The sequence below is a fragment of the Peromyscus leucopus genome, chromosome 8b (assembly GCF_004664715.2).
Source record: "Peromyscus leucopus breed LL Stock chromosome 8b, UCI_PerLeu_2.1, whole genome shotgun sequence".
Classification (NCBI taxonomy): Eukaryota; Metazoa; Chordata; class Mammalia; order Rodentia; family Cricetidae; genus Peromyscus; species Peromyscus leucopus.
Genome location: NC_051086.1, coordinates 43,371,503 through 43,388,772, shown reverse-complemented (window position 1 = coordinate 43,388,772; position 17,270 = coordinate 43,371,503). Strand labels below are relative to the sequence as shown.

At 52.5% G+C, this 17,270-nt stretch overlaps 2 protein-coding genes across 3 annotated transcripts in view; one reads left to right on the top strand and one right to left on the bottom strand.

Annotated features, from left to right (window-relative positions):
• Nucleotides 1-6,821, top strand: part of Top3a (DNA topoisomerase III alpha) — a 63,731-nt gene extending 56,910 nt beyond the window's left edge. For both annotated transcript variants that reach the window (XM_037201254.1, XM_028856518.2), the window contains exons 17-19: nucleotides 1,671-1,793; nucleotides 3,036-3,709; nucleotides 5,735-6,821. In XM_037201254.1, coding sequence (XP_037057149.1) covers nucleotides 1,671-1,793; nucleotides 3,036-3,709; nucleotides 5,735-5,913 — 976 coding nt within the window. In that variant the 3' untranslated portion in view covers nucleotides 5,914-6,821. The remainder of the gene's footprint in view (nucleotides 1-1,670; nucleotides 1,794-3,035; nucleotides 3,710-5,734) is intronic.
• Nucleotides 6,822-11,113: 4,292 nt separating this feature from the next.
• Mief2 (mitochondrial elongation factor 2) lies at nucleotides 11,114-16,812 on the bottom strand. Its single transcript, XM_028856477.2, has 4 exons — nucleotides 16,663-16,812; nucleotides 14,183-14,335; nucleotides 13,692-13,854; nucleotides 11,114-13,137 (listed from the first exon to the last, which is right to left on the bottom strand). Exons 2-4 carry the CDS (start codon nucleotides 14,327-14,329, stop codon nucleotides 12,077-12,079), a joined length of 1,371 nt encoding a protein of 456 aa, XP_028712310.1. The 5' UTR covers nucleotides 14,330-14,335; nucleotides 16,663-16,812; the 3' UTR covers nucleotides 11,114-12,076.
• Nucleotides 16,813-17,270: the final 458 nt, after the last annotated feature.

Genomic DNA, 17,270 nt, shown 5'->3' with positions numbered 1-17,270 from the left:
CTTACTTCTGCTCACCCAGTATATGCTGGGCAGACGGCTAGCTCTCAAAGGCCCTGTCACTCCATGCCCACATCATTATTTAGAGGCAGGCCTGTTGTTGGGGGACACTGGGCAAGATGATCGAATTGTGAGGGTAGAAGGTACCATCTGGGTGCCAAGTGCTACAGGAATTTATATTCCATTAAAAGGAGGGAGGATGGATTGATGGCTCAACAGTTATGAGCACTGAATGCTCTTACAAAGGACCCAGGTTTGGTTCCTAGCACCTACAGGCATCTTACAACCATCTATGACGCTAGTTCCAAGGGATCTGATGCCTTCTTCTGACCTCTGAGGGCACCAGGCATATAAAATAAGATAATCCACCACTGCTGCCAGCCCCACACAGACACCCATACCCCCTGCACAAGGGTCCTGTCTACTTCCCAATGCTGCACTAAGGGTGGCATGGTGTGTGCCCACTTGTCTGTATGTGCACCACAAGCATGCAGATGCCTGCAGATCCAGAAGAGGGTTTGGATCTCCTAGAACTGGAGTCACAGGTGGTTGTGAGCTGTCCAGTTTGAATGTTGGGAACCGAACCTGGGTCCTCTGCAAGAATGAGTAGTGTTTTTAACCGTGGAGCCACCTCTCTAGCCCCAGGGGTTGTTGTCTATTTTCATGTTTGCTATTTGAAGTGTAGGAGTAGAACCCAGGGTTTCATACACTTGGCAGCTTTTACTAGCTACCCCTAACCCAGAATGGGTTTCTGTTTTGTTTTGTTTGTTTGTTTTTTGAGCCAGGGTCTTGTTTATGTAGCCTAAGCTAACCTTGAGCTCTAAATCCTCCTGATTCATTTTCTCAAGTGCCTGCACAAATAAGGGCTACACAGAGAAATCCTGTCTCAAAAAACAAACAAAAATTCCCTACTCTGAGCCCAGAATGCATATATCCCACAAAACAACAAGACAGACGAGGTGGGCCTAGAACTCACAGAGATGCTCATAAGAGGGACCATTTTTAAAGAGGTAAGACTAAAAACACAATACTGTGTGTATGTACAGGGCACTTTGTACATGGCTTCACCTTAGTCAGGGGTGTTTTTTGTTTTTGTTTTTGAAACAGGGTCTCATTCACTAGGTAGCACAAGGTAGCCTGAAACTCAGTAGGTAGTCTAGGCCTGCCTCACACTTGCTAAATCTCCCTCTGCTTCCCAGGTTTATTTCCTGGAGAAACACCACACCTAGTCACTGGGGGTATAGGTCTAAGCAGATTCAGCAATAGCTGCATATCTCACACACACATACATACACACACACACACACACACACACACACACACACATACACACACACACCACAGGTTTCTTTGTGTAACCTAGGCTATCCTGGAACTTGCTCTGTAGACCAGTGACTTAGGGTTTTCTGTTGCTGTGAAGAGACAACATAACCATGGCAACCCTTATAAATGGAACATTTAATTGAGCCAGGCAGATCTCTGTGAGTTCCAGGCAAGCCTGGTCTACAGAGCGAGATCCAGGACAGGCACCAAAACTACACAGAGAAACTCTGTCTCAAAAAACAAATAAACAAAAAACAAAAAGAAAAGAAAAGAAGGATCTTCCTGGCAGATGGATGTAAGCAGTGTGCCTTCTGAATTCGTGGATTTGATCTGTCCACTCTGCTCTCCAGGTTCTACCTTAGCTGCACGGGGTTCCCAGAATGTCGGACAGCTGTGTGGTTTCCTGACTCGGTGCTGGAGGCCAGCAGGGACAGCAGTGTGTGTTCCATTTGTCAGCCACCCCCTGTGTACAGGTGAGCTGGGTGTCTCTGGGGCATGCACTGCAGAACTCTCTCCTCTCCTCTCACTGGAACCCAGGCAGGAGTGTCTAGGGCAGTGTTCTCGCCTGTGGTCCCAAGCCCTTTGACAAACCTCTGTCACCAAACATATTTACATTACAGTTATGAAGTAGCAATGAAAATCATTTCATGGTTGGGGTCTCCACAACGTGAGGAGCTGTAGTAAAGGGTCGAAGCATTAGGGAGGTTGAGGACCACTGTTCTCGGGAGTGCTGTTCTCAGCGTGTCTCAGCGGCAGCCCCAGCTGACTGCTCTAGTTCTGCTGTGCTCTGTGGAACTCGCAGAGACCCGCCTGCCTCTGCCTCCTGAGTGCTGCCATCAAAGGTGTGCGCCACCAGGCTGGAGAGATGGCTCAGAGGTTAAGAGCACAGGTTGCTCTTCTAGAGGTTCGGAGTTCAGTTCCTTTCCTAACAGCCACATGGTGGCTCACAACCATCTAGAATGAGATCTGATGCCCTCTTCTGGCATGTAGGCATGCATATAGACAGAACACTGTATATATAATAAAATCTTTTTAAAAAAAAAAAAAATGACATGTGCCACCATGCATTGGCACATGCATTTCTTTTTTTGTTTGTTTTTTCGAGACAGGGTTTCCCTGTGTAGCTTTGAAGCCTGTCCTGGAACTCGCTCTGTAGACCAGGCTGGCCTCGAACTCACAGAGATCCACCTGGCTCTGCCTCCCGAGTGCTGGGATTAAAGGTATGTCCCACCCCCGCCCAGCATGGCACATGCATTTCTTACTAACATTTTTAAAAATGGTTTATAGGACAAAAGACTTACTTTCCAGAACAAATACACAGTACCACTGAAGGGAATAGTAATGCTTTTCATTCAGGCAAGACTGGATTAGTTTCCATCTGTCCCTGTACTCCACTGAGCCATCACGTTTCATCCTTTCTGGAAAACTCTATTGTGCACACATGGAAACACGAAAGTAGACTAGATGCATTATTACTGTCTTGACTTCCTTCCCCTGAACGAGCCCCGGATCCCTGAAGTGGGCAGTGGTGTAGAGAAGTAGAACTCTCCAAGGGTGCCTGTATTCGGGTGGTTTATTAGAGCCCAAGCGTTCATCTGTCCACTTCCTGCTCTGTACTCGGAATGGACTTCCTGGGCTGTGCAGGGAGGCTGTGACTGGTGCCCACTGAGCACCAGGGCGAAGATGAACATCCTTTCTTGTCTTGGCCTCCCTAGGTTGAAGTTGAAGTTTAAGCGTGGTAGCCTTCCCCCAACCATGCCCCTGGAGTTTGTTGGCTGCATAGGTGGATGTGATGAGACTCTGAAGGAAATCTTCGGCCTGCGATTTTCACGGGGCCCCCCAAGAGCTTCCCAGCCCTCTGGCCACCTGCAGGCCAGCCAGGCCCTCAACCGGATGGACAGCAGCCAGCATAGCCTCTCTCAACCTCTGGTCAACAGACATACTGGACCTTCCAAGGCAATGAGCCAAACCTTCCCACCATCCACTGCTGCCGGTGAGAGCAACTCTGTGACCTGCAATTGTGGCCAGGAGGCTGTGCTGCTCACCGTCCGCAAGCCCGGCCCCAACCAGGGCCGGCACTTCTATAAGTGCGGTGGTGGCAGCTGCAACTTCTTCCTGTGGGCTGACAGCAGCCATCCCCCCAGCTCTGCATCAGGACCCTCGGGCAACTCCGGGCGATACCCATCAGCCTTAGGCATCGGCGCGGATGGCTTCGGCAGCCTTGGCGGGGACAGTGATGGAACTACGTCCTGCCTGTGCGGGCAGCCTGCTGTCACACGGACTGTGCAGAAGGATGGACCCAACAAAGGACGCCAGTTCCACACCTGTGCCAAGCCGCGAGAGCAGCAGTGTGGCTTCTTCCAGTGGGTGGATGAGAACGTGGCCCCAGGTGAGGGAGCAGGGCAGCAGGTCCCTTCAGAGGTTCTCACAGTGGCTTCCATTGCAGAGACCAGAGAAGAGGGAAGGCAGATGAGTGTAGTGGAGGATCAGCAGGGCCATGGCTTTGCCTCTGTTTCCTCATTGTTCATCGAGGTAGGAACCAGAGGATCTTGGGTTCACATTGAAGAGTAGCTACTGTGCCCAGCGCTGTGGTAAATACACTTTTCTAAGCAGGCATTTTCTATCTGCATTAATTAGATCACAGTTTTCTAATGAGGTGAGGTGCAGGCTAGTGAAGGAGTTTATTTGGTGTCACAGTGACAGGGCCCAAGGTAGGAATAAGTGTCTTCCTCCCCTGCAGACTGTCACCCTTGCTAGGTCATTGATGTCAACCTCATTTTACCTGATGGCACACTGACTGTGGTGGTATGTAACCTGCCAGAGCTACACAGCCCGGCTGTGTCTCAGGAAGGAATGCCCAGACACTGGTCAGGTGGGTCCTTGCAACCCAGTGCACAGCAGTGAAGAACCAAGACAAGCAGACACTGGTCAGGTGGGTCTTGCACCACAGTGCACAGCAGTGAACCCAAGACCAAGCAGACACTGGGTCAGGTGGGTCCTTGCCACCACAGTGCACAGCAGTGAACCCAAGACCAAGCAGACACTGGTCAGTGGTCCTTCCACCACAGTGCACAGCAGTGAACCAGCCAAGCAGACACTGGGTCAGGTGGGTCCTTGCCACCACAGTGCACAGCAGTGAACCCAAGGCCAAGCAGACACTTCGCAGTTGAACAGATTTTTCCAACCCCAGTTGTGGCTAGGGTACACATTTTGAGGCAGGTTGTGTATGTAGCCCAGGCTGGTCTCAATCTTGCAAACCTGCCTTAGCCTTCTGAGTACCAGAATAACAAGCATGTGCTACCATAGCTGACTTCCCATGGTTCTTGTATTTGGGCCACCAGATGCAAGAAGTACCCAGAGGCCTGGTGAAGAGCATAGGACCTCAGGCCCCAGTCAGTACAAAATGCTTTGCTATGCCATCTTTGAAATAACTGCAGAGCCCTTAGCCTTGTACACACTGGAGACTTTCTAGGCTCATCAGAAGTAACGTGTGACCTCCAAGCCAGATGACTAGATGTCAATGACAGGGCAGCCAGCACCGAGGCCTATTTATTGGCTAGAAGGTTTCTTGCAGGCAAGGTAAAGTGGGGAGCTGGCAGTGACCACAGACTCCCCATCTGCTACTGTATGCTTGGGTTTTTGCTACACAGTAAGGGTATATAGAAAGTTACACCGCTGCCTCCTCATCAGGACAGTGTCTCTAAGCTTCAGTCTCCTTAGAATAAGAAAGCAGGGCTAGAGAGAAGGTCCAGTGGTTAGGAACACTTGCTCTTCTTCCAGAAGTCCTGAGTTCAGTTCTAGCACCCATGTCAGGTGCCTCACAACCAACCACCTGTAACTTCAGCTCCAGGGAGTCCCATGTCCTCTTCTGCAGGCACCTGCAATCATATAAGCTTACATATATACACATAGGTAAAAATAAAAAATTGGGGGGGGCGTGTCTTTTTTTGGTTTTTGTTTTGTTTTTTCTTTGAGATGGGTTTCTCTATGTAACAGCCTTGGCTGTCCTGGAACTCGCTTTGTAGACCAGGCTGGTCTTGAACTCACAGAGATCCTCTTACCTCTGCCTCCCGAGTGCTGGGATTAAAAGTGTGTAAAAAGTAATTGAAAAGAAAAAAGAAAGCAGGTAACAGGTGGTAGTATGTACCATATTCTTGACACGGAGCTGACCACAGAGCAAAGTGAGTCTAGCCCGTGGGTTCACCTGACTTGTAAAAGATGCCACCTTTCCCAACATTGTACCTTGACTTGGGTTTTGTCAGAGACAGGGTCTTATGTAGCCCACACTGTCCTTGAACTACCACTACCTCTCGGGTACCAGGACTACAGGTGCACACCACCACAACTGGCATTGCGCCTTGCTACCTGAGGGATACCAATTGTGAATTCAGCTTTTTCCTGTCTCCTCCCACAGGGAGTTTTGCAGCCCCGCCATGGCCAGGAGGCAGAGGAAGAGGCCAGAGACCAGAGGCTGCAAACAAAAGACTAAGAGCTGGTTCCTCAGATGCAGGCTCTACAACAAAAAAGCCCCGGAAATGTAGCCTTTGCCACCAACCTGGACACACCCGCCCCTTTTGTCCTCAGAACAGATGAGGGCAGGCACGGTGGAGGAAGGTGCTTAGACCAGGTGGCCATCCACTGTCCTGAAAACCTAGGGAAGTACTGGGTTTTGGAGCTGGCCTTCCTTTGTTGAGGACTACGAAGATCGGATGCCTCTGGAGAATCTGGCTGGCTCTGCTGGATGCTGCTGCTCCTGTGTCTGTGGCTCAGGGGTGACTCTAGCTGCTGCACTGCTGAAAAGTGAGAAGATGGTCAGGCAGCGTGTAAGCAGAGACTGACCTTGGTGACCGCCAAGCCCTGACTGGCTGCCAAGTAAGAAGCAGGTGGTGCGTCCAGCCAGCACAGGCTCTGGACAGCCCAGCGGGACTCTGCACAGCTGTGTGAGAAGTGGTTCTCCTAATGTATGTGCAGAAGCTTCCATTCCTGCTCCATCTAGGACACTCATAGCTCATGTGCCTTAATAAAATATTGGTCCACTTTTTCTGATGGTGTGCAGTGTGGGGGTGCAGCAAGAGCCAGTGAAGGCTGAAGGGGCTTCTTCCTGGGGCTCTTCCCCGCCCCACCTCAGCACCCTCTTATTCCAGTTACTCCCTGCTGTGGCTTGTCCCTCGAAGCTGGCAGATTTGGGGCTCTGACCTTCTTCCTTCATACTTTCCAGAGGAGGCCATGCCCTTTTTTTTTTCCCCCTCATAAACTTCTAGAAGGTCCGTTCCAGCTTTGTCCTACAGGTGAGAGGTCAAGTGTGAATTGCTCCTTGAGTTGCTAGGTTGTGAAGCACCTGGAGTTGTTTCCAGGTCTGAACAACAGCCTTTGCTTAGACAGTAGCTCTCAGCCTGACTGGCAGCAGGTTTCAGCAGTGAGTTCCTACCCTTGCTCAGTGGGGACAGTTTGCAGCCCCATTTAGGACCTGTCCCTGGTCCACCCCTCCCCTGCTGGGCTTACCTGTTTGATCATTTTGCATAAAAAGAACCTCATGTGCCTTCTGTGCCTAGCTGCTTTCCCTTAGCAAAATGTTCACAGCATTTGTTGAGATTGTACGCTAAGCCATTGCTCCATATTTTGTTGTTTTGTTTATTTGTTTTTTGAGACAGGGTTTCTCTGTGTATCTTTGGCTGTTCTGGATCTCACTCTGTAGACTAGGCTGCCCTTGAACTCGCAGAGATCCATCTGCCTCTGCCTCCCAAATGCTGGGATTAAAGGCATGTGCCACCACACCTGGCTCATTTTTTAAAGATTTATTTTTATTATGTATGTCGAGATGGATCCCACATGTGTCCAGGTACCCACCAAGGCCAGCACAGAGGGTATCGAATCTCTGGAGTTACACGTATGGGTGCTAGGCACCAAACTCTAGGCCTCTAGGATGAGAAGTACGCCTAACTGCTAATTCCTCTTTCCAGCGCCCACACTCCATCTGTATGTCTGCATAAACTCCCATGGGTATGACAGCAGTCCTGCTTCTATGTGGGGCCTTATTCTCCCACATCCTGAAGTAGCATGAAGCCTCAGATGGTAGTAAACTATACACGCTTTTCACGTAGCAACCAATGATAGCATTTACATCAGGCACAGTAAAGATGAGAAACTGATGATGATGATGATGATGATGATGATGATGATGATGATGAAATAGAAAGCAATGGCTCCCTCACCTCCCTGAGACGTTTTGTGCCCACAGTAGACTGGAGGGCACTCAGTCAAATGCTGTATCACGTTTGTGAGTGGTGCCGTTGTGACATTCATTCACTGGCATCTGGGTGGCCATCTCAGTCATTTTGGATATATGTACAGCAATGAAATGTTAAAACCTTTAGCTAACTTTCAATGTTTATAGCGTCTGCACCATTTTCATCTCAACAGCAACATGTGAAGTTACTATTCTTCCACACCCGTCTGTTCTTTCCTTCCTTGTCTTATAGCCTTGCTAGTATGTATGAAGTAACATGATCTTGAACCCCTGGTCCTTCTGCCTCAGCCTCCCAGGTGCTAGAGTTGTGGGCATGTACCACCACTCACAAACCTGCTTTGCTAACTCTGGGGTTTGGGGTGCTGCTACAGTCATTTGAGGGAGGGAGGGAAGAGGAGCTTGTGGGCCCTGCTAGTGGAGTTGAAATTTTTCAGACAGCATTGAGAAAACCAGAATTGCCTGTGGAGACAAGGTGTGTACTCCAGAGACACTCAGGGCAGTAAGCAGGCTTGCCTTCACTTAGGGTAATGTATCCCATTGAGTCTCAAGCACAACCTGCTCCCTAAACCTCAACAGCACCCTCATAAACCTTCCTTAAAACTTTCTACTTTTTCTTCTATCACAAATCAATTTACAGACATGAGTATAATCCAAGAGACAAAAGCCAGGTGGTGGTGGCGCATGACTTTAATCCCAGCAGAGGCAGGCAGATCTCTGAGTTCAAGCCAGCCTGGTCCATATAGTGAGTTCCAGGACTGTTACACGAAGAAACCTTGTCTTGAAACAAAAAAACAAACCCAGGGAACACTCGGTGAATTTGCACGTCGTCCTTGAGCAGGGGCCATGCTCATCTTTGTTTCGTGTATGTGTTGCTAAAATGAGCTCCTAGGCTACACAAAGCAGTATCAGGATGGGAGGGACATTTCTCAGTAGGGTTAGAGATGTAAGCTGAGAGCCGCCATGATCCTGTAGCTGTACACCCACACTCACCCTGTCCTGTGTGCACTCAGAGGTCTCACCCCTCTCCCCTCTGCACCTGTCTTTCTGCTTTAGATAACCCAACTTTGACTCATACCGGGCTTCCCTGAAAGCAATTTCTTTGTCACAGCCACTGCCCTAGTTAGCTCTCTGTGGCCGTGATGAGCACCATGACCAAAAGCAGCTAGGCGAGGAAGGAGATCACTTTACTTCACAGCTTCGAGTATCATGGAGGGAAGTCAGCAGGAGCTGACGCAGAGGCCATGGAGGAACACCGCTTGCTCCCCATGGCTTGCTCTGTTTTGTTTTCTTGTACAACTAAGGACCGCCTGCCCAGGGGTGGCACTGCCCACAGAGAGCTGAGCCCCCCCCCCACACCAGTTGTTAACCAAGAGACTGTCTCACAAACTTGCCTATAGGCCAATCTGATGGAGATTATTTTCTCAATGGAGGTTCCTTCATCCCAGGTGACCCTAGCTGTACCAACTTGGCAAAAAAACTAACCAGCACAGCCATGAATCCCTTCTCTGGAAACAACTAAAGGTAGCTGCCCAATAGGTCCCTAACCCAGAGACAGGCTGACAGGCAAATCACATCAGGCTGAATGCCTGCAAGTCCTTTGTTCCTTTTGTGATGGTGGGCAGGCCCTCCACTGCTGAGCTCAGTGGTCTTTAATTTGTGCTGGCTTAAAGCCAGGACCTCATGCTAGGCATGGGCTCTACCCCAGAGCTGTGCCCCAGCCCCTGCCCATTCGTGTTAATACAGATACTTTCTTTTGAGCTTGACAGAATCATCAGCCACTGTGGACCCAACCTTCAACACATGAGCCTTTTAGGGACACTTTATATTTATACCACAGAGTTCACAGGTTCAGGACCCCAAGGTGCCCTGAAAATTTTTTTCTATTTTGTTTTTGTTTTTTCAAGACAGGGTTTCTCTGTGTAATAACTTTGGCTGTCCTGGAACTCATGTTGTATACCAGGCTGGCCTCGAACTCACAGACATCTGCCTGCATCTGCCTCCCAAGTGCTGAGATTAAAGGTGTGGACCACTTCCACTCGGCATTTTTTTTTTTTTTTTAATTTTTAAATCTACACAGGTAATACTCCTAGGACCAAGACCTGCTGGGCCAGGCTGCACTAAGGACAGGGCTAGACAAACGTGACCTCAGGTTGGCTCCTGACTCCCCTACTTCATGCCCACGGAGCATCAGTTGCCTCATCTGTGATGCGATGGGTTTTTTTTAGACAGTGTGCTGGCTAGCTTTATTTCAGCTTGACACAAGCCGAAGTCATCTGGGAAGAGGGAACTTCAATAAAAAAACGTTTCCATCAGATCGGCCTGTAAGCAAGCCTGTATCAGGCTGTCTTGATCTGTGATTAATGTGGGAGGGACCAGCCAGCTCTAGCCAGCTCCAGGCAGGGCCACTCCAGGGCAGGTTACTGAGTTAAGAAAGCAGGCTGAGCCGGGCAGTGATGGCGCACGTCTTTAATCCCAGCAATCAGGAGGCAGAGCCGGGCAGATCTCTGTGAGTTCGAGGCCAGCCTGGTCTACAGAGTGAGATCCAGGACAGGCACAAAAATTATACAGAGAAGCCCTGTCTCAAAACAAAACAAAAAAGGCATTTACCTGATTACAAAGAAAATTATAGTATTAAAAGTGCAAATGTTACTGGGCAGTGGCAGCACACACCTTTCATCCCTGCACTCAGGAGGCAGAGAGAGGCAGGGGATCTCTGAGTTCAAGGCCAGCCTGGTCTACAGAGTGAGTTCCAGGACAGCCAGGGCTACACAGAGAGACCCTGTCTTCAAAACAAAACAAACAAAAAGTGCAGTTGTCAAAGGCCATGCATGGAATTGAAGGCTTAGAGACCTGAGGAGTGAGGGAGTGCTCTTCCCACACCCTGGCTGTCCACTCTTTGGCCACCCTGTCTCCAAAGAAGGGGACCCTGGGGCACACTTGTGTCCCAGATCTCTCACAGGCCTGGAAGTCTGCAACAAGACGTAGCAGGAGCTCAAGGCCAGATAAAACCATGGTTGAAGGCTAGGTAGAGGCAGGGGTAGTCGGAACAGTGTCCCTCCAGTGGGTGGTACTTGAGCCAAGGCCGCTGTATATGACGTGCGTCCTCAGTGGTCACTGAGGGCCTCTCAGGCTGAGACGCCACCGCTCTTTCCCCACAGCGCAGCCCTGGTTACAGGTGGCAGGGGATGAGGGGACACTCACCGAGCCATGTCTTCAGCCTGAAAAGATTTTTGTTGTTGTTGGAGTTTTTTTTTTGTTTTGTTTTTTGAGACAGGGTTTCTCTGTGTAGCCCTGGCTGTCCTCAAACTCAGAGAGATCCGCCTGCCTTGCTAGGCATGCACTACCACCGCCTGGCTCCTGAAAAGACTTCTTAAAAAGAAACCTGGCCATCTCCACGATGACCTCAAGCCTTCACATCAAGGCAGCTGCAAGACTTGTGAAGCCCCAAGCAGCCACCTATGAAGACCATTTTCTGCCAGCAAGAATCACACATGCATACAATTTTTCTTTTATTCACACTCTTCAAGGCATAGCTTTGTTTCTGTGTGTGTGTGTGTGTGTGTGTGTGTGTGTGTGTGTGTGTGTGTGTGTATGTGTGTAGGGGGAGTGGTACTTAAAATAGAAAGGCCCCCTGGCAGGGAAGGTCATCTCCCTCCTCCAGCCATGCCACCTTAACCAGGGTGCCAGGTCAGGACACAGACATTTATCAAGTATTTTGGCACACTGCAGAGGCCAGGGCTGCACACAGGCCTCTGGGAGGGGCGTGTCCTCTACCCTGCAGTGAGGTCCAGGAGCAGCCACTATGGGACAGCCTTTTGTGGGCAGCGCAGAGCTCAGCTACCCAGTGAGGAAGGGGCTCTCCCAGAGGTAATTTGTGACCTACAGAGAAAACCCACCAAGCAGAGGAGGAAAACCAGACCTTCCTTCCCTGGGGTATAAGGCAGGCAGGCAGGCAGCAAGGGAGACACCTTCCACTTCGGAGCCGGAGGACTCAACCAGAAAAACAAATGCATGACCATCAGGAAAACATCCTCCAGGGCACCAGGTGATTCCAGCCCCAGAGACGCAATGACCAGCTGTGTGTGCCTCCAGGATACTGGGGCTGTTACCCAACCAAGAACATTAGGTTTCCTTCTTGGCAAAAAGTTGGAACCAGCCTTTGCCTAGGTGAAGCCTAGGAAATCAAAAGCCATGTCTCACTCTTGGTGAGTTCATTGCTGGTGATGATAGACTGAGCCCAAGATCCTAAGTGAACCCTAGAGGGCCAGGGGGCATCAGCGTGGCTGGCACCGAAAGCCAGGCCAGGCTAGGTGACAGCAACCCAGACTCTCTGGATCTGGGAATCCTGGTCACCATCACCCAGGCACATGCCCACCCATGGGCCTCGGTAATGGATCCTCCCCTCCACTCTGGCTAAAACAAAGCAAACCCCATTCTGCAGCGTCCTGGGAGGGAGGTGGCTGCTGCTCTTCAGCATCAGATAACAAGCCAATCCCAGTCGTCATCCACCTAGAGTAGGCTCTCAGGGACCTGGAGACCACGGTACAGTACGTAGCCAATGTCATCGATCTCCTCTTCCCGAAAACTGCCCAAGAGGTTCACGCTGGGGTTGAAGTGACAGGGCAGGCTGGCCTGCTCCAAGCTGCCCACCAGAAACTCCAGGGCTTGCAGAAAGCGATCCCCCAAGGCCTCCTCGGTCCAGGCCACTTCCTCTTGCCCCAGATGCAGAACCACCTGGGTCAGGTGACTCCAGCCCAGGCGCACCAGAGCCGGATGGCGACGACACACACCACAGAGCAGCAGCAACAGCCTCCGGCGAGTGCCAGCATCCCGGTCATCCAGGGCCCGCAAACAGGCAGCCTCTACCGGATACAGATCCTGCAGCCAGAGATTGGCGGCCAGCCCCTCCAGGGGCCAAGCCAGCAGAAGACGGTCATCGGCGCTGGCCCCAGGGACCACCATGAGCACGGCTAACGTGAACTCCAGGCACTCATGTTGCACCTCCAGCAGCAGTTCTTCCGAAGCCACACTGGGCCGGATCAGACATCCCAGTAGGCTGCCAATGGCTGGCCAGTTGACAGAGGCTGCCAGGGCCTTCCGTAGCAGCTCCAACAAGACACGGGAGGAAAGATAACCCCCCACCAGGAAGCGGTCCCATGGGCTGCGCCCACGGGGATGGAACTCCAGCTGAGTCCTGCGCACAGCCCAGCATCGAGGTTCCCTGGCCACGGTGTCCATGCCAGGTACCAGGTTCCACAGACCTGGTTCTAACTCCAGAGGTGCTAGCAGGCGCACGTGCTCAGCCGCCCCTGCCTGCAGCCCCTCGTAGAGAGGCCCCCCTGGTACAAGTGCCCCAAAGGGCAGTTCTGGGAACTTGCTCCTCAAGTAGGCCTGCAGCTCCAAGGCAATGTCTCCCGCCAGCTGTTTCACCAAAGTCACGTGGGCTTCTGGGACAATCACGTGGTTGCGCTCAAATGCCAGCAGCTTCTCCTGGAACGTCAGGCAGAGGGGCGCTGGGGAGCTGGGCTGAGGTGTTGGTGTCTTCTGAGAATGAGTGGGTGTAGGCTCCACTGCAGAGGGAAACATCCAGGAGAATGTATCAGAGAGTCCCACAACAACTTCAGAAGACGCTACCTGGTTACTAGCTGTGTGCCCACACTGGGCTTCATCCTCACCTGTGATGGCCACTGAGAAAGCCCTGAGTTCAGGTCCTTAGGACAGTGAGGGCATGATGACCAAGAAAGTCTCACTGGCCCAGAGTCCCAACACACTGGCTCCTACAACTAAAACAACTTCACGGAGAATGGGGAAGACGGATCCTGCCCCTCTCCAGGTCTCAGTTCCCCATCTGAGGCTCTCCACCATCATATGGTGCAACCTTTACTACAGTAGAAAGCAGACAGGCAAAAAATCAAGGATCCCAGGGCCATGGAAGAACTCTGTGGTGGAGCCTGCTTGGCCTAGGTGAGGCCTGGGTTTGATCCTTAGGACAACAGAAAAACCCGGGCCTACGACACCTAAGCATCATCTGAGGGGCCCACCACCCAGGGAGGAGCAAACCCTTGTGAAGACTGCATCTCCTGCACGTGACTCACCACAGTAGACGGGAGGAAGTACCGCTCACCTGGGGCAGAGGGGGAGGGGGACAGGAGAGGCATGGGCTGGCTGAGGGCGGCAGGGGGGGGTTGGGGCTGTTGGTGTGATGTGGCTCTCAGCAGGCTCAGCTCCTTCCAGCCGTCCGCCTTGCTGTCATCCTCATCCCGAGGGCTAGTGGCCCTGTCGATGAGCTACAGGCAAAGTGACACAGATCAGAGCATCGGGGGCCATGGCAAAGCTGGGGGGGGGCACACCAGGAAGCTAGGGGGCATGAAAAAGCAGGGGGCACGCCTTTAATCCCAGCACTTGGGAGGCAGAGGCAGGGGTAGGGATCTCCGTGAGTGCCAGGCCAGCCTGGTCTATGGAGTGAGTTCCAGGACAGCCAGGGCGACCAAGAGAAACTCTGCCTCGGAAAAACAAAAACAAAACAAACAACAAAGAAGTCCCACCATCCTCCAGCTCCCTGGTCCTGCCTCCTCTTGTGGAGGTCTCAGGCAGGCCATGGCCGCCTGGCCTTACCCGCTTTACAGCCAGGGTGGCAATGCCCAGCACTGCCGCCCCGCTCACACCTAGCACCAGACGAGCATTAGCCAGGAGGAAGTCCACCACGCTGCCCAGGCCCTCTCTGCCATGCTGCTTCCTCTGCTTCTGGGAGAACTCGGCCATGGCTGCCTGCAAGAGAGTCCGGGAGGGGTGTGCTGCTGAGGGAGAGGGCAGCCGGACTGCAGGGCCGACGTGTGCAGGTGCTTAGCCATAATCAAGAGGGCGGTCTCCTGAGGGCTCGTGAGCAAGGGGCTGCTCAAAGGGTTTCTTGGAAGGAAGTGTGGGAACTGCCAGGCCCCTCCCTGAAACCCGCAAGCTTCCCACCTCTGGAAGGGGGCTCACTCACACAGGAAGGCTCCAAGCCTCTTTCCTGGCTTCACCCTCCGAGGTAACTCTGACATCTGCCAAGACCTTGAGAAGCAGGGCTCACCATCACGACTACATCTACTCTACACAGATACAAGCTGCCAAACCAGCAAAGGAGCGCTACAGTCTGGGACTCACAGCAGTCTCCAGACTCATCCACCCTCAAAGCCTGAGTGCTTTCTAGTTCCCCCATGCCTCCCGCTCGGGTCCTCAGACTCCTAATCGGGACCCGTCCACAACAGCCAGGAGGAACCCAGCGCCCTCAGAAAGACTTGCGATGTGGGTTTCCAGGAAGCCTGCTTGGGTGGGGTCTGTCAAGCCTTTGAGAGACCCTCAGCAAATTCAGGGATCCAGTTACTGTGCCCCTCCCCAAATCTTAACAGATTAAACTTTCAGAGGCAGGGCAACTCCATCAGAGGCCCGGCTGAGGGCAAGTCCAAGTCAAGGATAAAGGCCCCATGGTCCAGTGGTGAGTAAAGGAACCCTAAATAGCTCACTGAGTCAGGAGAGGCGGGCCAGGCCCTTTGGACTGGTGGGAATGGGAAGACGGTAAGGGAAAGGCCTGTAGCAAGGGCTTTTGGTTTTTCTCTACGATGGCACCGGTAAGGAAAGCTGAACGGAGTCAGGAACCTGGGAAAGGAAACAGAAACTTCCGGGGCCCAGTCCACTAAGTCAGAAGGTCATTGCCTGCTGGGGCACCAAGGACCTCAGCCCTCCCTTCAGGGCCATGGGTGCCTTGGGATCCAGTTGCCAAGTGACAAGATGCCTGGAGTAGCTGTAGCCTGAACCACGTTGTGACTCAGCTGGGACACCTGTCTCCTCTCCTAGACTAAAAATAAGACCCTGTCCTCGGGCCTGGCAAGGTCAAAGGCCAGCCAAGGGGCCCATCGCAAGCTCAGAGCGGTTTCTGCTTCTTCATTACTGTCTACCACTGCCCTCAGACCAGGAACCCACTTTGCAAACTGAAGGGGGCATCACTTGTCTAAAGTGGGACTCAGCCCTGCATGTGGAGGGGTCCTGTATTCAAACTCCGAGCAAGAGGGAATAAAATAGGTGGTTCAAAATAACCACCTCATGAGACAGTTCATTGGCTTGATCTGTTTGGGAGGCAACTAGGCAATGGGACCAGGTCCTCTGCTCACTGCATGAGTTGGCTGTTTGAAACCTGGAGCTTATGCAGGGACACTTGGCTCAGTCTGGGAGGAAGGGACTGGACCTGCCTGGACTGAGTCTACCAGGTTGATCGCAGTCTGGGGGGGGGGGGGGGAGGATTTGCCCTGGAGGAGGTGGGAATGGGGGATGGGCTGGAGGTAAGGGGAGGGGGTGGGAGGGGGGAGGGAGAACAGGGGAACCCGTGGCTGATATGTAGAACTGAATGGTATTGTAAAATAAAATAAAAGGAAAAAAAAATAAATAACCACCTCAGGGGCGGGCAGCCGTGACCCACACCTTTAATCCCAGCACTCGGGAAGCAGAGACAGGTGGATCTCTGTGAGTTCTAGGCCAGCCTGGTCTACAGAGCGAGATCCAGAACAGGCACTAAAACTACACGGAGAAACCCTGTCTCGAAAAACACAAAAACAAAAACAAACAAACAAAAACCCAACTCAGATCCAGGGTGGTGCAGGCCTTCAATCACAGGACTCAGAAGCTGCCAGATCAACGTGAGTTCGAGGCAAGCCTGATCTACACAGTGAATTGGAGGACTGCCAGAGCTACATAATAAAGGCCTTGCTCAAAACAAACAAACAAAAATAACAAAACAACCCGATTCTTCATAGCCTGGTTGTTACCTGTCCTTCCCCTTGGGCCAAAACTGATTACCCTGGATCGGGGCTGAGCACAAACGTGTAACCACATGCAAACGTTTGCTCTTAAACTCTATGCAAGGAGGAAGTCATTGAGGCCATGGAAATCATGCAATACCCAAGTCGGGAAGGGCCAACTCTAGGATTCAAACTCAGGTCTTCAGTCCCCAAGTCCTCCCTCCCACCGCGGTGTGACCACAAGCCACGCCTCCACCTGCAGAGGGACGCGTGCCCCGCCCAGGGCAGGGAGACCCCGGGCCTCCCCGCGCGCTGCAGCCGTACCTGCGTCCCGGCGTCAGCGCACCGACCCGAGGACGCGGCGAGTAGGACCCCGGAGCCCCAGGACCTGCCTGGGAATGGAACGTGCAAGCCCCGGGAACCGAACGCCGAGGCCCGGAGCGGCAAGTGACCCGAAAGGCACGCTGGATAAGCACGCCCTCGCCCCAATCCCAGAGCACAACTCCTGCGCACACGTGCGCAAGACTGCGCAGCTCGGCCAATGAGCGCCAGGCACGCCCCTTGGCCGGCGGGGGCGGAAACCACAGACGCACTCCGGATTTAAAGGCGCAAGGCTGTGTTGTCTGCGCAAAGTGGGGGGTGGTGGCGGCGAGTGAGTGACAGCTGTTCAGGGCCTGATCGAGATTATTTACTTTTGTTCTTTTGAGAAAGGGCCTCCCACTGAAGCCGAGGCTGACCTGGGATTCTCGGCAGTCCTGCCTAAGCCTCACGTCTGACCTTGTGTGTACTTGTAATGGGAGCCTCGATGTGGAGAAAGCTGCCTGGGCCCACGTTCCCTTGGTGAGCCAGGCAGACAGAACTGCACTTAGCCCAAAGGCCCACATCCTGTCTCTCAAGTTCGCCCTGCTAGAGTGCCCCGGTGTCTCATTTCC

Excerpts from the sequence above, each read along its gene's own strand:
- Mief2 (XM_028856477.2), bottom strand. The coding sequence starts at position 14,329 with ATGGCCGAGTTCTCCCAGAAGCAGAGGAAGCAGCATGGCAGAGAGGGC. Across the intron at positions 13,855-14,182 it reads CCACCCTGGCTGTAAAGCGG|CTCATCGACAGGGCCACTAG; the intron begins GTAAGGCCAGGC and ends CTTTGCCTGTAG. Across the intron at positions 13,138-13,691 it reads CCCCTCCCCCTCTGCCCCAG|TGGAGCCTACACCCACTCAT; the intron begins GTGAGCGGTACT and ends TTCCCTCTGCAG.